Genomic DNA, 27516 nt, shown 5'->3' on the forward strand with positions numbered 1-27516 from the left:
ATCGTAACACTTTTGGTCCCACACACTGTCTTCCTCTGCAACCCCATCATCGCAGGGGGATCTCTATCCTTACTCCAACCTTATTGTGGTTGAAAATAACCATGATACACTGCAGTATGTCACAGCTTTAAGTGTGCTTAGTTGTGTAGTTAAGCTTTAATATGTTTATGTGCGGCGCTGTGGTCTAAGGCACTGCATCTTTGTCTACAGGTCCTGGTTCGAATCCAGGCTGAATCACATCCGGCCATGATTGGGAATCCCATAGGACGGTGCACAATCGGCCCAGCGCTGTCCGGGTTTGGCCAGGGTAGGCCGTCATTGTAAATAAGAATTTGTTCTTAACTGACTTGCCTAGTTAAATAAAGGTTCAATAAAAATAAATGATATACTTGAAATTTGTGTTGAGTCATCATGTTGTACATAACGGGATGTTTGGTTAGGAAAATCTACCATCACTGTGTCACACATTCTCCTTATCTTGCTCTGGGGAAACATGGAAAGGGCTGGCACCCACTTCTAGACATGTCTGATGCTAGGGCATCAGTGTTGGACAAGAAGATGCCTTTCAGGCTGCTGAGGGACAACTTTGGTTTTAGAAGTGTTTTTCTTTTTTCATCCGGTTGGACAAATACTCCAAACAGCCTACCCAATCGTGTCCTCTTGGCCCTAAAGCACACTTTTGCCTCGTTTTGTATCACCTTTCAGTGCTAAATCTGGGGGGGGGACAAAAATGCAATTTCAGAATGTGGGGGAGGGGGGCATGTCTCCCTGTCCCCAGTGAAAGTTGTGCCCCTGAACATTGATGTCCTGTATGACCTTGCATCAATAGAGAAGGAAGACGGTCCACCCACCCTGAGTACTGAGAAAGCACTAGACGCATCATTTATCCTATAAGACGAGAGGTCATTAAATTAACATGATTGCTGGGTGCAAGCCAGAGTACATGATGTACTACAGTATAATGAGGAGCAGTTTCAATAGATGATCCTCAGCTGTAATTGAATACTGTACAATAGGCAGCTAGTGGTCCTCATGATTAGATAGAGAATCACTGTTTAGTTAGATAAGCTCTCTGTAATCTCTCCACATTCTCATTGGTTGCAGAATCATTCCTACCCAGTCCAAGCCTACGCTCCAGTTTCCTCCAACCTACAGGCTACCGAGACCACACCAAAGACATTTGAAGGCTGGGCCCACTCCTACTATACACAGGGGAGCCCTGTTTAGTTCTCAGGTTATTATGTTCACAACCATGGATATGCCCTCAAGCATAGCTTTGGGTAAAGTCACGAACATGAACACAGCTGCAGCCATAGTCAAGGACATAATCATGGACACAGTCATTGGCAGACATCTGCCTCTCAATCCAGCAGTCACTGGGGCCCAGTGGCTCAACATCTACATCTACATTATCAACATTCTCTCCAGTCTGTGTCTGTCAGTGCCCCCCAGAGTTTCACAGCAAACATGCCCGATTCACTGCCAAGATCTGTGATGGTTCACCCAGGGGCACCTGTGTCTTCATTGACAGATTGATGACATAGAAAACTCATTGAATGACATTAAATTAAAAAAAATGACTACAATAAGTGCATATTAAGTGCCAAATAAAGTATAACAGGGTTTCAAATTATATATATATATATATTAGTGAGGGAAAAAAGTATTTGATCCCCTGCTGATTTTGTACGTTTGCCCACTGACAAAAATGATCAGTCTATAATTTTAATGGTAGGTTTATTTGAACAGTAAGAGACAGAATAACAACAAACAAATCCAGAAAAATGCATGTCAAAAATGTTATAAATTGATTTGCATTTTAATGAGGGAAATAAGTATTTGACCACCTCTCAATCAGAAAGATTTCTGGCTCCCAGGTGTCTTTTATACAGGTAACGAGCTGAGATTAGGAGCACACTCTTAAAGGGAGTGCTCGTAATCTCAGTTTGTTACCTGTATAAAAGACAACTGTCCACAGAATCAATCAATCAATCAGATTCCAAACTCTCCACCATGGCCAAGACCAAAGAGCTCTCCAAGGATGTCAGGGAAAAGATTGTAGACCTACACAAGGCTGGAATGGGCTACAAGACTATCGCCAAGCAGCTTGGTGAGAAGGTGACAAGAGTTGGTGCGATTATTCGCAAATGGAAGAAACACAAAAAAACTGTCAATCTCCCTCGGCCTGGGGCTCCATGCAAGATCTCACCTCGGAGTTGCAATGATCATGAGAACGGTGAGGAATCAGCCCAGAACTACACGGGAGGATCTTGTCAATAATCTCAAGGCAGCTGGGACAATAGTCACCAAGAAAACAATTGGTAACACACTACGCCGTGAAGGACTGAAATCCTGCAGCGCCCTCAAGGTCCCCCTGCTCAAGAAAGCACATATACATGCCCGTCAAGTTTGCCAATGAACATCTGAATGATTCAGAGGACAACTGGGTGAAAGTGTTGTGGTCAGATGAGACCAAAATGGAGCTCTTTGGCATCAACTCAACTCGCCGTGTTTGGAAGAGGAGGAATGCTGCCTATGACACCAAGAACACCATCCCCACCGTCAAACATGGAGGTGGAAACATTATGCTTTGGGGGTGTTTTTCTGCTAAGGGGACAGGACAACTTCACCGCATCAAAGGGACGATGGACGGGGCCATGTACTGTCAAATCTTGGGTGAGAACCTCCTTCCCTCAGCCAGGGCATTGAAAATGGGTCGTGGATGGGTATTCCAGCATGACAATGACCCAAAACACACGGCCAAGGCAACAAAGGAGTGGCTCAAGAAGAAGCACGGTTCTGGAGTGGCCTAGCCAGTCTCCAGACCTTAATCCCATAGAAAATCTGTGGAGGGAGCTGAAGGTCCGACTTGCCAAACGTCAGCCTCGAAACCTTCGTGACTTGGAGAAGATCTGCAAAGAGGAGTGGGACAAAATCCCTCCTGAGATGTGTGCAAACCTGGCGGCCAACTAGAAGAAACGTCTGACCTCTGTGATTGCCAACAAGGGTTTTGCCACCAAGTACTAAGTCATGTTTTGCAGAGGGGTCAAATACTTATTTCCCTCATTAAAATGCAAATCAACGCATAACATTTTTAACATGTGTTTTTCAGGATTTTTTTGTTGTTATTCTGTCTCTCAATGTTCCCTGCAACAGGAGTTGCTAGAGCGCAATGGGACAAGGACATCCCTGCCGGACAAACCCTCCCCTAACCAGGACGATGCTTAGACAAATGTGCGCCAACCCATGGGTCTCCGGGTTGCAGCCGGCTGTGTCAGAACCTGTACTCGAACCAGGATCTATAGCTGCAGAGCCAGCAACCTTGCCACTGCGCTACTTGGGAGGCTGGGTTTCATATTAAATCATGCATAAATCCCTTGTGACAAGGGGAATGGAAGCTTTTTTAATTGGAAGTATCAGACGACAAATGCAATTGCTAAAAAATGTCTAGCCTTTTTATCTATTGGTAACGGGGTTGACGTGTTATGCTCGACACACTAAGTTTTGCACCACAAAACAAAAAAATGCAAAAAAGAGCAGAACAAGCTCACGAGCTCAACTAGGACCTGCATTTTGGAGCTATGTCTTTTACAACTCTCCCATTCACCTGTGTGAACTTCAGCTTCGTGGCATGCTAGCCTTTTACTGGCTGCGGAGAGCCTTTTCTGTTTGCATTGTGTTGTGCACCAGGTTTTTATGTCTTTCCATGTTCTGTTTTTGAGAGCTGGCTCTGACCCATAACAGGCAATCCTCTTTGCCGGGAACCTTCTTCAGCACTTTAAATTTTCCCAAATGCTTCCAAACTGATGCTTTCTCACAGCTGCTCTTGGGCCTCTTGGGTTGAGAAGTCATTCTCCAAACCTAATCGCAAACAAAGAAAAGATTAAAACACATGATGGTCCAACACAATAGGGGAGAGGGGCATAGGGAAGGTAAGGGAGAGGAGATAAAAAGAAAAGACTTCCTCCGTGTCAGGTAAGCAGTCTCAAAGTGTACCCTCACCAACTTACCGAGTGAGTTCTGAACATCCCTCGCTGTCCTCTGATCCTGCTTCCAAGTCTTCTTGGGCCTCTTTCTGGTGTCTGTCTTGACTCTTTAGTGGGTTTTTTCAGTTCTTTCCCAGGCTTTCCTGAAAAACACAAAAAGATGGAACATACATAAGAGTAACAACAAATCCACATATTAGCAAGCAACGACATTACATTTTTGTTCAGTAATCACTCAGCCTGGTAAGTTTGACGGTGGACTGCGGCTGTTCCCTTGCTTTACGAAATCAGCCGGTGTCTACCGTCACAAATTTACCAGGCTAAGTCAGTTCTGAACAGCTGTCACTCGAGTTTTAGCTGTCAGGTTCATACTCACTGATGCAGCCGGTGTCACTCAGCTGGTGTTTTGTATCATATTTGTACAACAGCTGATGAAACTATTAAAAAAATTATCAGTGTAACTTCCTGATAGTTGCTGATTGTATTTTCAATCTACATAAGACATTCTAAATCAGCAGGTTTTGCATTGGTGGAGTTTTGGCTTGCTTGGTGACATCACCAGGTGGTCTAAGTTAATAGACCAATAACAAAGAGTCTGAAATCTCTCTGCCAATAACAGCTAGTTTTGAGGCTACATTTCCCTCCCATTAGTGGATTGATCCATGTTTTGATGCTATATAGTGTTTGTTTACATTTACTTTGTTTACCCACATTGGAGTAAAACAAGCTTATATGTTGAGATCTGATGGGGTACAACAGTTGAACTAAGCTCATGAGGCATTTATAAGTTATATTCTTCAAGAATCAATATCATTAAATTGCAGGTCCAAAAATGGATTTTGCAACTGCCGATTGCCACTTCAAAATGCAGGAAATGAGGGGGTGGTTGACGGTTGGCTACATACCTTGGCACGAGAGATTCCTGCTTTTATCCGTGTTCTGACGAGAACCATTTTAAAATAGACATGTCATTAATAATGTATAGTATGACAGATTACCTATGGCAGCAACAACTGTCTCTCCCAATCAAGCCTTCCCTTCTAGCACCGCACTGTCTCTGCCAGTCCTGAGGCAAACAAAACATGTTTTCACAAAAAAATTAAAATATGTATTTGGACCATCCGGATATCCATATTTGAATAGTGCAATATTTCAAATGCCTATCCCTAGCTGCCATTTCAAAATAAAATCACTGCTAAACAAAATGTCTCACATTGTGACTAGTGCAAATAACTCGGCCTGCCACAGCAAAGCTACCGAGCTAGAACCACATTTGCATCAGAATGTAGCTAGCTACCAGTAGCTAGTTTAACATTATTCCTATGGAGTTTTTTAACATTATGCACAACACTAAATTATTTCATATGAGAACATCTAAGACATCATACCAAAGATAAGCAATGCAATAATAATCCATTCCGAAATGTATTAATGTCTACTCCAGCAACATTTAGCAGCTAGCTGGCTAATTAACCTATCAGTATAGCCAGGAAAAATGGCTCGCTAGCTAGCTGCTAGCTAGCTAACACAATGCTTCAACATAGCTAATACTTTTCCATGCATCGACGAAATGTACGTCGCTACAGCTACATTGGCCTAGTTATTGTTGAATAATAACAAAGCTAGGTAAATTCATTTAAAATAATATCGCCAGTCATTTCAAAATACTTACAGCTGAAATACACTGCTGTTTTCTTTGTGAGCATGGTGAGCTGGAGAAGGTCGCATCCACATGTAGAGTTCTGGGGGATGGGACAAGATCCCCAAATGGACCCTGGCTTTGGATCAGGTTTGAATTCCCCCCAGCTAATGATCCTTGTTAGGTTTGGGGAGGGGAAGCTGATCCTAGATCTGTATCTAGGGGAAACTTAGCCCCAGCACATAAAAGAGAGAAGGGGGGAGGAGAGAGAGCGTCGCTCTCAGGAATGACAGGACACGTACAAAATCTACCAGTAAGAAATTGGTTTCAGAATATAATATATTACCTTTAGCAGTTCTAATGTCTTCATTTGCTCCATTTCATTAGTCTTGTTGATTGATTGCCGATATCTAGTTTCACAGAAAGATGGTGTTGATAAAGAGCATCCATCTGTGTTTGTAATGCATTCATAGACATATAGTTCATACTGGTGGTCCTACCCATCACCCACTTCACTCCATTAACCCTACACTTGCTGCTCACATGGTGGTTTGTCTAAATCTATTTGACTTTAGGTTAGTTAAGGTTAAGAAGGTAAAGATTGTGTTAGGCTGTGTCGGGAGCTCTAGTGGCAATGCTGCCTCACCCAGATCACACATTGCCCTATATAAGTATATATTGTAGCAAGCTTAACCCAACACTTACCACCTTCTGATCTCTTGGTGTAATGGATAAGGTGTTGGCTTGCTAGTCGCTGGACCGGGGTTCGAGTCCCAGTTGGAGCTACCCCCAAATTTGTTACATAGGTATCAGAAGTGGGATAGTGACTGTGAAGCCATCTAAGATGTGTGTACACGTGAGAGACTTGCTATAAAGAAGTGTGGGGGCATGCTCTCCCAAAGGAAGGAGGTAATGTAGCAACCTTAATCCAACACTGATCAAACTCATCTTGAGGTTTGGACATCTTGGCGTAGCACTTAAGGTGTTGGCTTGACAGTTGATGGACCCATGTTCAAAACCTGTTTGGGGCGACCGCATGAATTCACTAAAATATATTTGTTTGCCTACGGGCAAGGAGACCCGGTTTTGAGACAGAAGGGGCATTACGCCATTGCTGTTTGCAAAAAAAACACAACATTGGTGGAAGCAGTGGAATTGTCCTTTGGGAGAGGTGTGCACATTTCATGGGCAGGATCTGTACCCGGGCCTCCCATGGGAAAAACCAGTGTCTTGACCATTAAACCAAGATGTAATGCCCTCTTGAGCTGAGGGTGACACTGATTTTAAACTTGCAAGCAGGACTACCTCATTACCAGATCATGAGACACGCACATGGGATAGTGTAAAGGGAACTTTGCCTAGGAAGCCCATGCCAGGTCACAGTTGTAAATGAGAACTTGTTCTCAACTAGCCTACTTGGTTAAATAAAGGTGAAATAAAAAAAAGTGTTAGAAGGTGGAAGATAGAGAATTAGTCCAGTAACTTAATGGTCACTGGTTTGAGTCCTGAGTCAGGCAACAAAACGTGGGATTTGATCTGAACTGGCAGATCTGTGACCAAACCCTTCAGAAAAACAAATTCCCTTTGTTCCCCGTAATTTGGACTAATAAATTGTACTGGCGCCGGAGAGGATGGCTGCCGTTTTATTGGCTCTTAACCAACCGTGCTATTTTGTTTGTTTTTTTCACATTGTTTGAAACTTATTTTGTACATAATGTTGCTGCTACCGTCTCTTATGACCGAAAAGAGCTTCTGGACATCAGAACAGCGATTACCCACCTTGAATTGGATGAATAATTTTTCTTTAATGAGTCAGACGAGAGGGATTTACTCCAGACACCTGAACAGGCCCTCATCCCTGTCATTCGTAGGAAAAAAAGACAGATTCGCAGAAGGAGATCGGGGTGCCATGTGAGGATCAGGCAAAGAGTGGCTAATCTGCCTTTGCCATCCGTACTGTTAGCCAACGTACAATAGGTGGAAAATAAATGGGACGAACTAAAAGCACGTATATCCTACCAACGGGACCTTAAAAACTGTAATATCTTATGTTTCACAGAGTCGTGGCTGAACGACGTCATTAATAACATACAGCTGGCGGGTTATACACTATCGGGAGGATAGAACAGCAGCCTCTGGTAAGACAAGGGGTAGGGGGTCTATGTATATTGTAAATAACAGCTGGTGCACGATATCTAAGAAAGTCTCAAGGTTTTGCTCGCCTGAGCTAGAGTATCTCATGATAAGCTGCAGACCACACTATCTACCTAGAAAGTTTTCATCTATATTTTTCATAGCCACCACCACAGACCGATGCTGGCACTAAGACCGCACTCAATGAGCTGTATACCGCCATAAGCAAACAGGAAAACGCTCATCCAGCGGCGGCGCTCCTAGTGGCCGGGGACATTAATGGAGGGAAACTTAAATCAGTTTGACCTAATTTCAACCAGCATGTTAAATGTGCAACCAGAGGGAGGGAAAAAAACTAACTCTAGACGACCTATACTCCACACACAGAGATGCGTACAAAACTCTCCCTCGCCCTCCATTTGGCCAATCTGACCATAATTCTATCCTCCTCATTCCTGCTTACAAAAATGTTTTAAGCAGGAAGCAAAAGTGGTCAGATGAAGCAGATGCTAAACTACAGGACTGTTTTGCTCGCACATACCCATACCAGAAGCCATGGATTACAGGCAACATCCGCACAGATCTAAAGGGTAGAGCTTCCGCTTCAAGGAGCGGGACTAACCCGGAAGCTTATAAGAAATCCCGCTATGCTCTCCGACGAACCATCAAACAGGCAAAGTGTCAATACAGGACTAAGATCGAATCGTACTACACCGGCTCCGACGCTCATCGGATGTGGCAGGGCTTGCCAACTATTACAGACTACAAAGGGAAGCACAGCCGAGAGCAGCCCAGTGACACGAGCCTACCAGACGAGCTAAATAACTTCTACGCTCGCTTCTAGGCAAGTAACACTGAAACATGCATGAGAGCATCAGCTGTTCCGGACGACTGTGTGATCATGCTCTCCGCAGCCGATGTAAGACCTTTAAACAGGTCAACATTCATAAGGCCGCAGAGCCAGATAGATTACCAGGCCGTGTACTCCGAGCATGCTCTGACCAACTGGCAAGTGTCTTCACTGACATTTTCAACCTCTCCTTGTCAGAGTCTGTAATACCAACATGTTTCAAGCAGACCACCATAGTCCCTGTGCCTAAGAACACTAAAGTAACCTGCCTAAATGACAACCGACCCGTAGCACTCACATCTGTAGCCATGAAGTGCTTTGAAAGGCTGGCCATGGCTCACATCACCACCATTATCCCAGAAACCCTAGACCCACTCCAAGTTGCATACCGCCCCAACAGATGATGCAATCTCTATTGCACTCCACACTGCCCTTTCACACATGGACAAAAGGAGCACCTATGTGAGAATGCTATTCATTGACTACATCTCAGCATTTAACACCACAGTGCCCTCAAAGCTCATCACTAAGCTAAGGACCCTGGGACTAAACACCGCCCTCTGCAACTGGATCCTGGACTTCCTGACGGGCCGCCCCCAGGTGGTAAGGGTAGGAAACAACATATCCGCCACACTGATCCTCAACAAGGGGGCACTTCTAGGATGCATGCTCAGTCTTCTCCTGTACTCCCTGTTCACTCATGACTGCACGGCCAGGCACGACTCCAACACCATCATTAAGTTTGCCGATGACAACAGTGGTAGGCCTGATTCACCGACAAAAACGAGAAAGCCTATAAGGAGGAGGTCAGAGTCCTGACAATGTGGTGCAAGGACAACAACCTCTTCCTCAATGTGATCAAGACAAAGGAGATGATTGTGGACTACAGGACAAGGAGGACTGAGCACGCACCCATTCTTATCGACGGGGCTGTAGTGGAGCAGGTTCAGAGCTTCAAGTTCCTTGGTGTCCACATCACCAAAGTATCATGGTCAAAACACACCAAGACAGTCGTGAAAGGGGCAAGACAAAGCCTATTCCCCCACAAGAGATTGAAAAGATTTCTCATGGATTCTCAGATCCTCAAAAAAATTCTACAGCTGCACCATCGAGAGCACCCTGACTGGTTAAATCACTGCCTGGTATGGCATCTGCTCAGACTTTGACTGCAAGGCACTACAGAGGGTAGTGAGTATGTCCCAGTACAACACCGGGGCCAAGCCTCCTGCCATCCAGGACCTCTATACCAGGCGTTGTCAGAATAAGGCCCTAAAAATTGTCAAAGACTCAAGCCACCCTAGTCATAGAATGTTCTCTCTGCGACCGCACGGCAAGCGGTACCGGAGCGCCAAGTCAAGGTCCAAAATACAAATTGTTTACTTAACACTTATTTTTCTTAAACTGCATTGTTGGATAAGGGCTCGGAAATAAGCATTTCAATATAAGGTCTACACTTGTTGTATTCTGTGACAAATAAAATCAGATTTAACATTACCTTTGCTAATGAAACAACTTTGTTGAAGTCTGGTTTGATGGTAATCACTCCATATCCATCTGCTCTTATCGTGCACAACAAGCATTCCTTCTCCTTTTGGCCAAGTCTGAGGAATACAAGAATACAATGCCACTTTTCAATTCCTGAATTGGAATCTACTTCAAACTTATTACATACAAAGCAGCGTAATAAGTGCATAGGCTACATAGTGGTTTTTCCCCTTGTGCTACTCACTTGCCCGGTGGTCCCAGGTCCCCCATGATGTGCATGGTCTGTACAGGTGTGTTGACCACGTGGCTGGTCTTCACAAAGTCCTCCGAGGGCTCCCAGGAAATCAGCCTGGACTTGGGGAAGGTGCTGTCACTGCAGACCAACAGAATACCACAAACACGTTTTGCATAAAAGGGTATGGTGTAATATGAACATACCGGTACACTGTTTGTCTTCAAAGCAGCACATCACACATCAATGTTGCTTCAATTACATTCACTTTAATAATAATTCACTTTGGTGAGTAACAGGGACCTACACTGGCTGTCTGTCCTGTCGTCTGTGTCTGACATTGGCCATCCTATGTGCCAGGAAGGTAGGGTTGGACTTGACCTGCCTCACCATACTCTGGGAATCCTGTAATGAGTATATCAAAAACAACTTTAAAACACTAACGTTTCTTTGGGACAGAAACAAGGTAAATTCTTTGTTTTGAATAATGAAATTGTCACGTCTGCTCCCGCTCCCCCTCTCTGGAGCACCCCCTCTCTGGAGCACGAGGTCGCCAGGCTGCTCATCATTACGCACACCTGTCAACATCGTTACGCGCACCAGCGCTTCATCGGACTCACCTGGATCACGTCATTGATTGCCTCCCCTATATCTGTCACTTCCTCAGTTTCATTCCCTTGTCTACATTGATGTCGTTTTGTTTCTCTTGTCCAGACTCTGTTCTTCTTTAGTTTCATGTCTATTTATTAATAAATCCTCACCCTGTACTTGCTTCCTGTCTCCCAGCGTCTGTGGTTATGGAACCGTTACAGAAATGGAGATTCAGTAGAAACCCACCCCTTCCCAATTGGTGTAGCAGTCAGAATCGGTGTAGGTGAAAATCCTGCGGTTCCGTCTGCCCCTGGTCCGCTCCAGAGCCATGATCTCTGTGTGGTACTGTCTCTCCAGTGGAGTCTGGTATACTGACTCACTCTGGAACAAAACCAATTCATATCACACACACACACACACACACACACACACACACAAACTTACTATGCAAAATTAAACAATCCTAAACAGTAAAGTCTTATTTGTTATAAGGACACTGGTAGAGGACCTACCTGACTGAACAGCTTCTCCTGCCAGCCTACCACCAACTCCTCCTCATCATCTCCGTCTGAAAACAAAATCAAGATGTTCTGGTCCATATCTAGCCACCACGAAAATAACATCTACTCAACTAAGAAGCATCTAACATCTTTCTGTTTCAAAACATCTAACATCTTTCTGTTTCAAAACAGTGTTAATACCTGATTGAGCCTGTGAGTTGAGGGTGTCCAGCTCAATGCCTCCCCTCTCCTGTTGAGTCAAAACCTGCTGCTGAAGGTGTTGGGAGAGGGCTGCTGTGGAGGTGAATCTCTGAATATGGATCCTGTAACACCATTGTAAATATAAACAAGGTAAGCAGGATTCTAGCTAGCTAAATGCCATGTTTTCATGGCAAACTCAGGGATCAGGTCAAGCAATATACTGGGTGTTTATCATCATCTGCTTTGAGAGCTAACGTTAGCTAAAGACAGTGTCTTGCTTTTATGGCAATGCAAGGAATAAAAGCCACACAAAGGCCAACTGCAACTTACTTAATTGTAAGGTTTTTAACAGCATCTCGGGAACGATAGGCAGCCTCTCCGGTGTCGGTGCTGCAGCCGTCTGCCATGTTGTAACGTTAGGAACTTTATTGATGGCTAGCTAACTAGCTAGATTAGCAACATACACACAAACGCGCAGCAAGCAATTTAGACAATTTTGTAGCTAGTACTTTTCACAAGCGTCTGCTCGTTGCATGGTAACAACAGTCTGCCTGCCTGGTTGGGTTTCTGGGGAGCAATCCAACTATTTATTGGTTCACTACCGCCACCTACCGTGGGATCCAGTCCAGAGCAGCAGAATAAACCCCCCACTGATAACAGGTAAGGTAATATCAGTACAATAATATTCCCTTGCTGTAAAATGTTTAAGAACCCCTGAGGTATTTAATTAAGACAAAAATCTTTCTGACACAAATAATTGCAATTTAAAAAGCTTTATTGGAAATACACGTTTCAAACAGCACAATTCAAGTACAGATGAGTGTAGCTAAATCAGATACATGCTAATTTAGTTTAAATGTGATGCAGTCCTCCAGTCCCAGTTCATTTGCACTCTTTTGACATACTTCAGACCAGATGCATGCTCCACTTCAGTGTACAATGGTCCTGAATTTGCATATCACAGTGTTTGAAGCTTTTACGTTCTGCATCTCTCTGCTGTCTTTCATCTGAAGCCATATCCTCCAGGGTCTAAACAGGTATAGATTTCCATCTCTGTGTGGGAGACCAGATATTGCAAGGAGACCAGTAAGGGGCCCTCACCTCTTCACTTTGGCCCAAGGATACCAGTGACACTGCCCTAAGGTTGGTGCTGTTCTTTGGATGAGACTGTGGAGACAGAGGTCTTATCTCTCTGTGGTTACTAAAGATGTCATGGCACTTATGACATGAGTAGAGGTGTTGACCCTGCTTCTCCTGGATATATTTCCAAGCCTAAGCATGTAAATCCAACTCATTATCATAGGCTGGATGGAGACCAATAACGTTTTTTTTTTATATTGCTGCATGTCTCAAAATATAAGAATGAGACCAATATATGTATTTTGCTAATCATAATTCCTGTCTCTGAAATTACGTTTGTGTGTGTTGTAGGAATAACCAATACTCAAAATCTGTGTGTATGTGTGTGTGTGTGTGTGTGTGTGTGTGTGTGTGTGTGTGTGTGTGTGTTAGAAGTAATAGTTGGCCATTATTTCTTTGAACATCTCAGTTTGGGCAGCAGCCACTGAAGAAACCTGTCAATCAAAAACCACAGGAGAATAAATAGTATTATAAACTGGGTGGTTCGATCCCTGAATGCTGATTGGCTGACAGCCGTGGTATATTTAAGCAATAAGGCACGAGGGGGTGTGGTATATGGTCAATATACCACACCTAAGGGCTGTTCTTAGGCACAACACGACACGGAGTGCCTGGATACAGCCCTTAGCCGTGGTATAATGGCCATATACCACAAACCCCCAAGGTTTCTTTTTGCTATTATGAACTGGTTACCAACGTAATTAGAGCAGTAAAAATAAATGCTTTGTCATACCTGTGGTATAAGGTCTGATACACCACGGCTGTCAGCCAATCACCATTCAGGGCTCGAACCACCCAGTTTATAAGAGACCATATACCACGGGTGTGACAAAAACATGTATTTTTACTGCTCTAATTACGTTGATAACCAGCTAATAATAGCAATAAGGCACCTCGGGGGTTTGTGGTATATGGCCAATATACCACGGCTAAGGGCTGTATCCAGGTACTCCGTGTTGCGTTGTGCATAAGAACAGCCCTTAGCCATGATATATTGGCCATATACCACACCTCCTCGTGCCTTATTGCGTAAGTTTGCACTTACACATCAGATAGCTGCTCTTTCTCTGCTACCTCATTCTATTTCTCTAATTCTCTAGTCTAGTATTCCCTGGTTATGTTCCACTTCTCCCTCCTCTATTTCCTCACCTCTTCCCCAGACTCTTCTTTTCCTCTTTCTTGTCCTCCTCCTTACTTCCTCCAACATTTCCCATCTGTTGCATCTTACTGGCCTTCTCTTGCTTCACTACTTTTTTGGCCTTGCCCTTGTTTTTCTTATTGACCTTCCCTTCCTGAATATTTTGGACAAGGAGATAAAGTAATGTAAGCTTATAGGTTTTCTCTTCTCTTGAGCTACGATACCTAGAGCTATGCTATACTATAGAAGGACTTATGCTATACTATAGAAGGACTTACGGCCAATATTCCCTTCTTGTATTTCCTCTCACCTGTGGGGCCACTCCAGCCATTTCCTGGAGCAGCTTCCTGCCGGACTCGCTCAGGTTGGTGATGGGAGCCAGGCGAGGGCTGTGGCGGTATGGGAAGTTCTCTGTTCGGGGCGGAGCGATAATGACAGGGCTGAGAGGAGTCAGAGGCCTTGGGACATTTACTGGGTAGGGAGAGCCGACAGCAGAGGGCAGGGCCCGTAGGGCTTCAGCCAGGGTCCGGTGTGCTGAGGTCACAAGAGGAGAGAGACCATTCTTGACAGATACAGGACCTGAGTCCTTCCCTGGGCTCTGTAGGACCAGAAAGTAAAGTAACATATCAGGAAAGTGCTATGTTCAACACAATCTGTAGAAATACTTTATAACTACTCTATACATATTGCAGATACATGACTACACTCAATAAGTAATTGTCTGCATCATTTCCAATCCCCCATGTGTGTATATATATATATATATATATATATATATATATATATATATATATATATAAACAAATTTAATATGCAGAACTTACCAGGAAGTCTGACTCATCGAAGGAGTGGAGAGACAGATCATCATCCATAACCCTCACGTCAAGCTTGGTCACCTTTCCATCCTCAACTTTCAGCGGTGGTGTCCTCCTTTCATGATCCTCATCATCACACTGTGTATCAGAGTCAACTAGTCAGAGACCATCCTCCTCACAGTGATGTCACTCAACAAAGACATGGACGGTAGGGTACAACTCTTTTACCTCCGATTCACAGTCAGTGAAGGAGTAGATGGAAAAGTCATCAGAACTGGAGGATGAGATCACATCATATTTTCTCTCCATCAGCCGAGTCACCCTTCCAGACTGAGGAGACAGAGAAAGGCATGTACTCATGGCAGCCATAGAATACACTGGTATGGACCCTCAAGGTAATGTAGAATATGTAGGCTATCCAACATGGTTGTACAAGTAGTGAGTAATACATGGGTAACTGAAAATGCAATAAATGCAACTCCCATAACATTAGGGGTGGGGCTAAAGACCTTCCATAGTATAGGATTCTTTAGCATCTCGAATGGATGATTGTCAATTCAACCAAGCCACCCAAAATGGCCATATGAATCAACAGATTGATCTATTTGTTGTGTCTCTATGGGAACAGCAGAGATGACCTGGCTGAGAGGCTCTGGATTGATGCTCCATCCATCCCCAGATGTTTGGTCCTGCCCATAGCTCACAATGATTGGCTGTTAACAGTAAAGAATGCATTCAACACTGCTTTGCTCATTTTGGCCTTGATTTGTGTGTCAATAAATAATATAAGTACTGTTATGTGGTTGAATTTGAATGTGACTTACAGGCCTTTTGTGGATCTGAGGGGTCTGCACTGAAGTAGACTGTCAAGACAGCATTCAATGTGGTTAGATAGGGATTTCTGCATTTGCTTTCATTCTGATAACTGCAGTTTGTACATGCAGAATGCATAACTAATGTGTATGTGTTATTGTTTCAGGTCGGATATGACTTACAGGCTTTGGCCTTCTGTGCACCTTGCCGGTTGGCCACAACACGGAATCAGGGGTGTTCACCCTCACTGGTTTCAACTGTCAACACAACACTCAATTTAAAATGTGATAATATAACAAAAACAGGACAAAACAAACAAATATTTGATATTTACCACATAAGGGCGGCGTCTTAAAGCTCTTTTGATTCTCTCATCATTACGGTCCATCTTTCTTTCTGAGGGAAACATTTCCATCAATTGATTGACACAAAACACATCCTGACTCACACACACACACAAAGATGGCATTCCAAATGGCGCCCTATTCCCTATATATATATATATATATGTTTGGAAGGAGGTGCCCCAAAAGGCCAAAGATTACCTGCAACAACCTGAGTGAAGAAAACGATTGTAGATTAAATCAAATCTGAACACAGTTTATGTAGTGAATTAATGCATGGTTACGTCATTTTATATCACAGCTTTATGACCGCGCATAATACGTCACAAGAAAAAAGCTTGTTTGGAGCCGGACTGGTGGTCGCATCTTCTCACTGGTTGTAGCTCAATAACGAACGTGATGTGCTTATTATATCCTAATGACTGAGTAATGGTTGTATCGATGGTTGGTTGGACGTTTTACATAGATAGGCCAACATGATATCAATAGGAAGAAACCATTCCTTGACAAATATTTTTTTATTATTGTTTTACTTTGAGTAACATTAAGGGACCACAATGGAAGCCGTTTACTTTATTGTGTTGTCCCTGGCCTGACACGTTTTATTTAATTAAACGGTTTTATTATTTTATTAAACTGTCAAATCAAATATATCTATCTAGCTTTCTATCTAACTCAAATGAGCTGTTGAGGACTCTTTGGTCATCACATTTCAGGCACAAGCCAGCAGGTGGAAGTGTCTTTAAATGCAGCACTGCCTTAGCGCACTTCATGATCTCCGCAACAGTAACTTTGTGGTTGTGAAAGTGATTCATCCAAATGCGGAAGTCCAGTACATTTGTTTTGGTTTAGCAAGCTAGCTACTCAAGTCTTGGCTAAAGTGTTGTGCAATATTGGAGGAAAAGTGTCGTAACTGACATGTTGTATTGTGCTTGAATATCCTCTAGTAGTTTGACAAGTATGCACTGAGCATCAACATGATCACCCGAATAGTTTAGAAAGATGTGGTTCAGAGGTTCAAGAGTTTTACTACTGAGTTCAGGCTAAAAAGTGGCATTGTTGCTGTCATTATAGTATCATTTGTTTTTACTGTCTACATATTTCGGTTTATCAGAGGATGTCTAAAGTCTTGGAACTACAGTTTTTGCCAATGGGCATGGTACGTTAGCAAGGAGGGACTGAGTGATTTAAGAATCATATGCTCGGTAGCTAGCTAGCTACTTTGTATGGGACTGTTGTAACGTTATCTAGCTTGCTACAACATGTAGCTAACGTTAATGACGTAACATATGGTGCCAGTAGGCTACAGCAGCAAGCTAGAGCACAACACATCAATGCCGCTGATGTCTGTCAACCCGATAATTTCAGTTTTAATGCTCTCCTCTTCCTTTGCGGTACACAAGATCATCACATACTCCTTCCACCACAAGACAGTGACCCAGCTACTCTTCAGCATTGGGGTTCTGGTGCACCTCTGGTGGGATTGAGAAGAGTGTGGACACTGTTTGGTTCCTCCTCGTGTTTCAGCTGCTCTCTATCAGCACAGGGGTGTTGTACACCCTCCTGGGGCTGGTACTGTTTGGTGCATCTGCCAAAAATCAAGGGGAGGGGTTAGTTCCTGTATCTCTCTCCCTTATGGGTATGGCCACAGTGGTTATGGTTGAGGGCTTTCTTTTTGGGGTCAGTGTACCCATGTTAGCCCTGGCTGTTTCTGGTCATCGTAACACTTTTGGTCCCACACACTGTCTTCCTCTGCATCCCCATCATCGCAGGGGGGATCTCCATCCTTACTCCAACCTTGTGGTTGACAATAACCATGATACACTGCAGTATGTTACAGCTTTAAGTGTGCTTAGTAGTGTAGTTAAGTTGTAATATGTTTATGTGCGGCGCTGTGGTCTAAGGCACTGCATCTCAGTCTACAGTCCCTGGTTCGAATCCAGGCTGTATCACATCCGGCTGTGATTGGGAATCCCATCGGACGGTGCACAATTGGCCCAGCGCTGTCCGGGTTTGGCCAGGGTAGGCCGTCATTGTAAATAAGAATTTGTTCTTAACTGACTTGCTTAGTTAAATAAAGGTTAAATAAAAATAAATGATATACTTGAAATTTGTGTTGAGTCATCATGCTGTACATAATGGGATGTTTGGTTAGGAAAATCACTGTGTCACACATTCTCCTTATCTTGCTCTGGGGAAACATGGAAAGGGCTGGCACCCACTTCTAGACATGTCTGATGCTAGGGCATCAGTGCTGGACAAGAAGATGCCTTTCAGGCTGCTGAGGGACAACTTTGGTTTTAGAAGTGTTTTTCTTTTTTCATCCGGTTGGACAAATACTCCAAACAGACTTCCCAACCGCGTCCTCATGGCCCTAAAGCACACTTTTGCCTCGTTTTGTATCACCGTTCAATGATAAATCTGGGGGGGGACAAAAATGCAATTTCAGAATGTGGGGGAGGGGGGCATGTCTCCCTGTCCCCAGTGAAAGTTGTGCCCCTGAACATTGATGTCCTGTATGACCCTGCATCAATAGAGAAGGAAGACGGTCCACCCACCCTGAGTACTGAGAAAGCACTAGACGCATCATTTATCCTATAAGACGAGAGGTCATTAAATGAACATGATTGCTGGGTGCAAGCCAGAGTACATGATGTACTACAGTATAATGAGCAGTTTCAATAGATGATCCTCAGCTGTAATTGAATACTGTACAATAGGCACCTAGTGGTCCCCATGATTAGATAGAGAATTACTGTTTAGTTAGATAAGCTCTCTGTAATCTCTCCACATTCTCTTTGGTTGCAGAATCATTTCTACCCAGTCCAAGCCTACGCTCCAGTTTCCTCCAACCTACAGGCTACTGATACCACACCAAAGACATTTGAAGGCTGGGCCCACTCCTACTATACACAGGGGAGCCCTGTTCAGTTCTCAGGTTATTATGGTCACAACCATGGATATGTCCTCAAGCATAGCTTTGGGTAAAGTCACGAACATGAACACAGCTGCAGCCACAGTCAAGGTCATGGACATAGTCATGGACACAGTCATTGGCAGACATCTGCCTCTCAATCCAGAACTCACTGGGGCCCAGTGGCTCAACATTCTCTCCAGTCTGTCTGTCAGTGCCCCCCAGAGTTTCACAGCAAACATGCCCGAGTCTGTGATGGTTCACCCAGGTGCACCTGTGTCTTTATTGACAGATTGATGACATAGAAAACTCATTGAATGACAGAGCTCTCTCATTTGTTATACATTGAAATGTTGATCAGGTGTGATTTTTGTTGTTGTTGTGGTAAGTATTGTTGGAGCTATGACATATCCAGTCAGTGTGAGGCCTGAGGTTTCACCAGCTCGTAGCGTCCCACCTGCCCTTCATGCAGGAGCTGGCCAATGAGCTGGTGTTTGTGCACACATCTCTTAAATGATTATGAATTGATCCACCATTGAGCACAAAAACAACACTTGTTACAGAATATTTTACATAGAAATAACATCTGTCATACAAACCATGCCTGACAACATGATCCAATAAGACAGAAAAATAAAAGAACATTTAAATAAACATTTTGGAATGTCTTTTAAAAAAAAAATCCCATTAGGTGATTTTGGTCAAGCTGAACTTGTCAAGCTGAACTTGTTACTGAGGCAGTACTTAAAAGGTACACGGTTTCTTCACTGATGATTTTGGTTTGAAGTGTCAATCAGACTGAATGTTCAAGGTCAAATCAATACAAGGAGGTTTTGATTGTCAGTTGATTATAAGACCACTCCTTTTGGCTTGTACTTTGTGTTGTTCTACACATACGGTAGACAAATCTCTTCAAATCAAATCTTTATTTATTTTGGCACTCTTGATTTATACAACCTTGATAAATCAGGCAATTTATATGACACTGATGTATTCCGTTTTTCTTTCCTTAACTACTTACAGCTCAGGGCTGGGCTGAGCGGGAACTGTACTTCGGCAGAGGTAGGGAGGCGAGCAGGCCAGAGGTGGATGAACGCAGTGCCCTTCTTTGGATGTAGGGACTGATCAGAGCCTGAAGGTACGGAGGTGCCGTTCCCCTCACAGCTCCGTAGGCAAGCACCATGGTCTTGTAGCAGATGCGAGCTTCAACTGGAAGCCAGTGGAGTGTGCGGAGGAGCGGGGTGACATGAGAGAACTTGGGAAGGTTGAACACCAGATGGGCTGCGGTGTTCTGGATGAGTTGTAGGGGTTTAATGGCACAGGCAGGGAGCCCCGCCAACAGCGAGTTGCAGTAATCCAGACGGGAGATGACAAATGCCTGGATTAGGACCTGCTCCGCTTCCTGTGTAAGGCAGGGTCGTACTCTGCGAATGTTGTAGAGCATGAACCTACAGGATCGGGTCACCGCCTTGATGTTAGCGGAGAACGACAGGGTGTTGTCCAGGGTCACGCCAAGGCTCTTAGCACTCTGGGAGGAGGACACAATGGAGTTGTCAACCGTGATGGCGAGATCATGGAACGGGCAGTCCTTCCCGGGAGGAAGAGCAGCTCCGTCTTGCCGAGGTTCAGCTTGAGGTGGTGATCCGTCATCCACACTGATATGTCTGCCAGACATGCAGAGATGCGATTCGCCACCTGGTTATCAGAAGGGGGAAAGGAGAAGATTAATTGTGTGTTGTCTGCGTAGCAATGATAGGAGAGACCATGTGAGGATATGACAGAGCCAAGTGACTTGGTGTATAGCGAGAATAGGAGAGGGCCTAGAACTGAGCCCTGGGGGAAACCAGTGGTGAGAGCACGTGGTGCGGAGACGGATTCTCGCCACGCCACCTGGTAGGAGCGACCTGTCAGGTAGGACGCAATCCAAGAGTGAGCCGCGCCGGAGATGCCCAACTCGGAGAGGGTGGAGAGGAGGATCTGATGGTTCACAGTATCAAAGGCAGCAGATAGGTCTAGAAGGATGAGAGCAGAGGAGAGAGAGTTAGCTTTAGCAGTGCGGAGAGCCTCCGAGACACAGAGAAGAGCAGTCTCAGTTGAATGACCAGTCTTGAAACCTGACTGATTTGGATCACGAAGGTCATTCTGAGAGAGAATGCAAGAGAGCTGGCCAAGGACGGCACGCTCAAGAGTTTTGGAGAGAAAAGAAAGAAGGGATACTGGTCTGTAGTTGCTGACATCGGAGGGATCGAGTGTAGGTTTTTTGAGAAGGGGTGCAACTCTCGCTCTCTTCAAGACGGAAGGGACGTAGCCAGCGGTCAAGGATGAGTTGATGAGCGAGGTGAGGTAAGGGAGAAGGTCTCCGGAAATGGTCTGGAGAAGAGAGGAGGGAATAGGGTCAAGCGGGCAGGTTGTTGGGTGGCCGGCCGTCACAAGTCGCAAGATTTCATCTGGAGAGAGAGGGGAGAAAGAGGTCAAAGCATAAGGTAGGGCAATGTGAGCAGGACCAGCGGTGTCGTTTGACTTAGCAAACGAGGGAATGACAAAACATTTATTTTTACTGCTCTAATTACATTGGTAACCAGTTAATAGCAATAAAACACCTTGGGGGTTTGGCCAATATACCATGGCTAAGGACTGTATCCAGGTAGTCCGTGTTGCGTCGTGCGTAAGAACAGCCCTTAGCCATGATATATTGGCCATATACCACACCTCCTCGTGCCTTATTGCGTAAGTTTGCACTTACACATCAGATATCTGCTCTTTCTCTGCTACCTCATTCTATTTCTCTAATTCTCTAGTCTAGTATTCCCTGGTTATGTTCCACTTCTCCCTCCTCTATTTCCTCACCTCTTCTTTTCCTCTTTCTTGTCCTCCTCCTTACTTCCTCCAACATTTCCCATCTGTTGCATCTTACTGGCCTTCTCTTGCTTCACTACTTTTTTGGCCTTGCCCTTGTTTTTCTTATTGACCTTCCCTTCCTGAATATTTTGGACAAGGAGAAAAAGTAATGTAAGCTTATGGGGTATATTCTCTTGAGCTACTATATCTAGAGCTATGCTATACTATAGAAGGACTTATGGCCAATATACCCTTCTTGTTTTTCCTCTCACCTGTGGGGCCGGTCTCACTCAGGTTGGTTATGGGGGCCAGCCGAGAGCTACGGCGGTATGGGAACTTCTCTGTAGTGGGTAGAGCAATAAAGACAGGGCTGAGAGGAGTCAGAGGCCTCGGGACATTCTCTGGGGAGGGAGGGGCCACAGCAGAGGGCAGGGCCCGTAGGGCTTCAGCCAGGGTCCGGGGTGCTGAGGTCACAAGAGGATAGAGGCCAGTGTTGCCAAACACAGGACCAGAGACCATCCCTGGGCTCTGTAGGACCAGAAACAAGTCAAATATCTGGAAAGTGCTATGTTAAAAACAATCTGTAGATATACTTTATAACTAAACACATTGCAGATACATGACTACACTCAATAAGTAGGAGTAACTTACAAAGCTCTGGACATTGTTCTTTTTTTATGGCTTGAAGAGCCTGTTCTCGGCTATACTGGTCTGCATTTCTGCCATGCTGTCTATAATTTCGGCCATCTCTCCAGTGCATTTCTTGAATGCCACTTTCGACCTACAAGTCATTCAGCCAACTGTCCAGGTCTACTGCCTTAAGATCACCTTCACTGCAGTTTCTCTTCATCTCTTGGATCAGTGCCCTCACCTCCTCACCCATCCTCTTGAGCTCCCTAGCCACGTCTTCATCCCTCAGTTTCTCCTTCCTCCTCCCCATCCACTTCGCAATCCATCCTCTACAGCATCACTCATTCTTCTTCTGCCTCTCTTGGTTGATGTCCTGACCGTCATTGAGCGTCTCCAGGCCTTCCTCCAGGTTGAGTTCTATTGAGGTCAGGTTTTCTTTGATCCTCCTCAGGTTCTCCTTGTTGGTGTTGGTCCACTCTGTCTTCTTGTCCAGCTGCTGCCTGCAGGGCCGGACCTTGGGGACAACCTCAATCTGGTGTGACATCTTATTCAGTGAACTCACAGAGGCAGGGAGGAGGATGTTGAACATGGCCACAATAATATCTACAAACATAGGGTCAAACCATTGAGATGTGACACACACACACACACACTAAAAAGATGCCTACCAGTCGATGGTCTTTCAGTGGTCCTTGTGGTTCCTTTGGAGGCTCTGGACTGTCCTCAGTAGAGGCATCATTGCCATCATCGAGCTGTGTGTCAGAGAGCTAGCTGGTCATAGTCCATTCAGAATTGGAGGATGAGTTCACCTCATCATATTTTCTCTCTATCAGACAAGTCACCCTTCCAGACTGAGGAGACAGAAAGGCATGTACTCATGGCAGCCATAGTATACACTGGCATTGACTCTCAAGGACCTTCCATCGTATAGCATTCTTTAGCATCTCGAATGGATGATTGTCAATGCAACCAAGCCAACAAAATGGCCATATGAATCAACAGATTGATCTATCTGTTGTGTCTCTATGGGAACAGCAGAGATGACCTGGCTGAGAGGCTCTGGATTGATGTTCCATACATCCCCAGATGCCTGGTCCTGCCCACAGCTCACAATAATTGGCTGTAAACAGTAAAGAACGAATTAAACACTGCTTTACTCATTGCAGAATGCATAACTAATGTTTATCTGTTATTGTTTTTAGGTCGGATATGACTTACAGGCTTTGTTCTTCTGTGCATCTTGCTGGTTGGCCACATCACGGAATCAGGGGTGTTCACCCTCACTGGTTTCAACTGTCAACACAACACTCAATTTAAAAGGTGATAATATAACAAAAAAAGGACAAAACAAATACATATTTGATATATATAACATAAGGGTGGCGTCTTAAAGCTCTTTTGATTCTCTCATCACTACGATCCATCTTGCTTTCTGAGGGAAACATTTCCATCAATTTGATTGACACAAAACACATCCTGACACATTCACACACACCCTGTATATACACTACCGGTTAAAAGTTATAGAACAGCTACTCATTCAAGGGTGTTTCTTTATTTTTACTATTTTCTACATTGTAGAATAATAGTGAAGACATCAAAACTATGAAATAACGCATATCGAATAATGTAGTAACCCCATAAAAAGTGTTAAATAAATGTAAATATATTTTATATTTGAGATTCTTCAAATAGCCACCCTTTGCTTTGATGACAGCTTATCACACTCTTGGTATTCTCTCAACCAACGTCACCTGGAATGCTTTTACAACAGTCTTGAATGAGTTCCCACATATGAAGAGCACTTGTTGGCTGCTTTTCCTTCACTTTGCAGTCTGACTCATCCCAAACCATCTCAACTTGGTTGAGGTCAAGGATTGTGGAGGCCAGGTCATCTGATACAGCACTCCATCACTCTTCTTCTTGGTAAAATAGCCCTTACACAGCATGGAGATGTTGGGTCATTGTCTTGGTGAAAAACAAATGATCGTCCCACTAAGCCCAAGTCAGATGGAATGGCATATCGCTGCAGAATGCTGTGGTAGCCATGCTGGTTAAGTGTGCCTTGAATTCTCAATAAATCAAAGACAGCGTCACCAGCAAATCCCTCCCACACCATAACACCTCCTCCTCCATGCTTTACGGTGGGAAAGACACATGCGGAGATCATCCGTTCACCCACACCGCGTCTCACAAAGACACGGCAGTTGGAACAAAAGAAATCTTCAATTTGGACTCATCAGACCAAAGGACAAGTTTCCACCAGTCTAATGTCCATTGCTCGTGTTTCTTGGCCCAAGCAAGTCTCTTCTTATTATTGGTGTCCTTTAGTAGTGGTTTCTTTGCAGCAATTACACCATGAAGGCCTGATTCATACAGTCTACTTTTAACAGTTGATGTTGAGGTGTGTCTGTTACTTGAACTCTGTAAAGCATTTATTTGGGCTGCAATTTCTGAGGCTGGTACCTCTAATGAACTTATCCTCTGCAGCAGAGGTAACTCTGTGTCTTCCTTTCCTGTGGCGGTCCTCATGAGAGGCAGTTTCTCCCTATTAACCAGAAATACTTTTGATACCATATAGTATTGAACGCCCTCACCTTCTTCATGAAAGTGATCTCAAGCAGAGGTCGACCCTCGCTTTTAATTCGCACCTTTTCCGTGTACCCCAGAGAATGAAAGGGGTTCTTCAACCAAAACAATTCACAACATTTTTGGCAGTGTTGGCCATTCTACCATTCTGGAGGAGATAACTGCACACTCGCGCTGGTAACGTTAGCTAGCTAGCTACTGGAGTTCCTGTAATTTATTACAATTTGCCTTGCTAACAACACACAAAAATAAAGTTCTAAAACCAAGAAAATATTTTGAAATATACCTCCTCGCTCTCCTGTAATTTGAAAAAACGAATTTGAATTGAATAATATAACAAAAAAATGCTCAACTATCATTCTTCACTTTTAATCTCTATCCAACAACTTCACTACATTTGTCACCACATAGAACCCCCATAATGCTCTGTGGCACAATCCCAATACAACACACTAGGGCTGCATTCCAAACACTTAAAATACACACCTTCTCCCCTCAGCCCTCACATAAAGTGGACACTTCTGATGACGTTTCATGACGGCTGATGAGTTGACACTTGCAGGGCAAGGGGCGAGGGAAGAATTATTCAATGTTAAATGGACCGCCTGGAAATGTGTCAGCTGTTCATCCCATGGTTGTGTTTTCAGTCATCATGGAACTGTTGTGTGTGCCTTATGCGCTAATCAATTATGATTGCATTTCATGTCTTGGCTAGAAGACAACGTCTTCGCAGACATCGAATGTTAGCCATCCTACTGTATCAGGTAAATCGAAAATTGCAATGTATAAGTGTGATGTAAGGAAAGTTATATGCTTTCGTGTCGTTGACTATCATTAAATGTGAAGACTGTATATTATCAAATCCATTCTCTATGTGTAATTTTACTACGCGATAAAACTAATCATGTAACTTTAACGAGGAAGTCGGGGCACCACGGAAAAATTATAGTGTCAATTTCCCAAATATAACTCCTCAGATATTTTCATATCTTATCAAAATAGTCGCTTATTAATGAATTTTATTGCCTCATCAGTGTCATTACTGAATGTCGCAAACCCTTGGATATCTGCACGAACCCTAGCATAGAATCATGAATCAGCAATATACAAATTGGCTTAATGATTTATTTACTAACTTAATCAATCACAGAATTACATAAAACTCACTCACAATTAGTTCATACATGGGTTACTTAACATGTTGTTGTTTCTCTCTGTTGTCGCCGGTCCATCTGCTGGAGGGAAAAGGGGCCGTCTCATGTTTGTGGTCACCTGGGCGTGGCCACTGACTGTGCATAAATACCATAAAACAACCAATTCTGATTTAGAAGACTAAATCACATTGTTATCTTTTCAAAAGTATTCTGATACTTATTCATTCATCTTATACAACATTCAGCTGTAAAACTAACAGCTGGGAAATGTACACTTTAAGAGATACAGTTATGTGTGTTTCCTGTCCTTCATGAGATCACCAAATGAAACACACTAGACATGACTGTCCCTTAAGTGTCCATGGACCATTCCCACATTCTCAAAAATAGAAATATTGTTTCATTCTCCCATTTTGGGGATTAGGAGTTTTTTTATTTACATTTGTTTCTACTTACACTTGTACGTTGACTTCTCCATATTAAAGTTGGTTTTAAGTTTTGGCTGACTTTGCTGAGCGGATCATCATCGCAAACTGAATTATGGGGCTAATTGTACATTCGCAAACTCGATTGTACAATTGTAAGTGAAACTAGGCAAAAACAGAGGTGATTATGAAATTAAATATGTCATCAGGACGTGTATCATGCTGTGAAGATCCCCACAAGGCATTTTATCTTGTATATTAAGTCTTCAAATGTAAGGCATTGAAAGCATTCTTTATTTGCAATCTGTAAATGTATTTACAAAATTCAACATGACTGCCTATTCAGATGCCCTAGGAAGGTTGTGTAAATACAGAGAGAAGAGTAAGATTAGAGTAAAATATACATACTTGTAGCACATTCATATTGTACCATGTATTGTTAAATTTATACATTTAAATTGCAGTAACTATTTAGTAATTGAGCCTTGTTTTTCATCGGTTCATTAAAGAATAGGTCTTAGATTAAGTGGCGGTAAACTGTAAAAGTGTCCAGGTGTTTTTTTTCTCACGCTCTCAGACTAAGGCTTAGTGCCAACTAGTTACGATTAGATGGACACTACCACAGCATAAAGGCAATGCAATATGTGTTGGTTATATGTGCACTTTCAGTACAACATGAAAACGTCTATTAACTGTCATTTATGTGTGTTCTGATAATCACTTCCTCTGGTGTGTAGTATACAAAACATTAGGAACACCTCACCAATATTAAGAACAGCCTCAATTAATCAGGCATGGACTCTACAAGGTGTTGAAAGTGTTCCACAGAGATGCTGGCCCATGTTGTCTCCAATGCTTCCCACAGTAGTCAAGTTGTCTGGATGTCCTTTGGGTGGTGGACCATTCTTGATACACACGGGAAACTGTTGAGCGTGAAAAACCCAGTAGCGTTGCAGTTCTTGACACAGTCAACCCAATGCACCTGGCACCTACTACTATACCACTCAATAAGTATTTTATCTAGGTGTCTTTCTATGCTGATGGTTGGAGGTCCAATACAAAATATTTACTTCAACTTGAGGTTCTGCTGAACATTAAC

The 27516-nt window shown here is 43.7% G+C and overlaps 2 protein-coding genes and 2 long non-coding RNA genes across 13 annotated transcripts in view; all 4 read right to left on the reverse strand.

The window, feature by feature from the left end:
• Positions 1-27516, reverse strand: part of mks1 (MKS transition zone complex subunit 1) — a 57601-nt gene that overhangs the window by 12879 nt on the left and 17206 nt on the right. Inside the window, exons 1-7 of one of the 8 annotated variants that reach the window (XM_029690848.1) lie at positions 11948-12262; positions 11618-11739; positions 11429-11484; positions 11163-11297; positions 10633-10730; positions 10338-10466; positions 10163-10209 (exon numbers count right to left, since the gene is read on the reverse strand). In XM_029690848.1, coding sequence (XP_029546708.1) covers positions 10163-10209; positions 10338-10466; positions 10633-10730; positions 11163-11297; positions 11429-11484; positions 11618-11739; positions 11948-12024 — 664 coding nt within the window. In that variant the 5' untranslated portion in view covers positions 12025-12262. Of the gene's footprint in view, positions 1-10162; positions 10210-10337; positions 10467-10632; positions 10731-11086; positions 11312-11428; positions 11485-11617; positions 11740-11947; positions 12263-27516 lie in introns of those variants that run through there. The other 7 variants (XM_029690850.1, XM_029690846.1, XM_029690847.1 and 4 more) reach the window with 7 other exon arrangements.
• LOC115148744 (uncharacterized) lies at positions 3381-5342 on the reverse strand. Of its 2 annotated transcripts, XR_003866747.1 has the most exons (4): positions 4985-5342; positions 4363-4423; positions 4011-4129; positions 3381-3861 (listed from the first exon to the last, which is right to left on the reverse strand). It is a non-coding gene; the product is annotated as an uncharacterized LOC115148744 (long non-coding RNA). The 2 variants fall into 2 exon arrangements; XR_003866748.1 differs by lacking the exon at positions 4363-4423 and having other exon boundaries at positions 4985-5336.
• LOC115148745 (uncharacterized) lies at positions 13855-14376 on the reverse strand. The gene is made up of 2 exons (XR_003866749.1): positions 14206-14376; positions 13855-14049 (listed from the first exon to the last, which is right to left on the reverse strand). It is a non-coding gene; the product is annotated as an uncharacterized LOC115148745 (long non-coding RNA).
• LOC115148740 (Meckel syndrome type 1 protein-like) overlaps positions 14392-27516 on the reverse strand; it is a 29449-nt gene continuing 16324 nt past the window's right edge. The window contains exons 1-6 of one of the 2 annotated variants that reach the window (XR_003866742.1): positions 15858-15998; positions 15706-15780; positions 15535-15573; positions 15349-15423; positions 14720-15040; positions 14392-14493 (exon numbers count right to left, since the gene is read on the reverse strand). Coding sequence is in view for 1 of the 2 variants with exons in the window: in XM_029690928.1 (XP_029546788.1) it covers positions 15875-15919 (45 nt within the window). In the remaining variant the exon portion in view is untranslated. Of the gene's footprint in view, positions 14494-14719; positions 15041-15348; positions 15424-15469; positions 15781-15857; positions 15999-27516 lie in introns of those variants that run through there. The other variant, XM_029690928.1, reaches the window with a different exon arrangement.

This window comes from Salmo trutta, chromosome 15, assembly GCF_901001165.1.
Source record: "Salmo trutta chromosome 15, fSalTru1.1, whole genome shotgun sequence".
Classification (NCBI taxonomy): Eukaryota; Metazoa; Chordata; class Actinopteri; order Salmoniformes; family Salmonidae; genus Salmo; species Salmo trutta.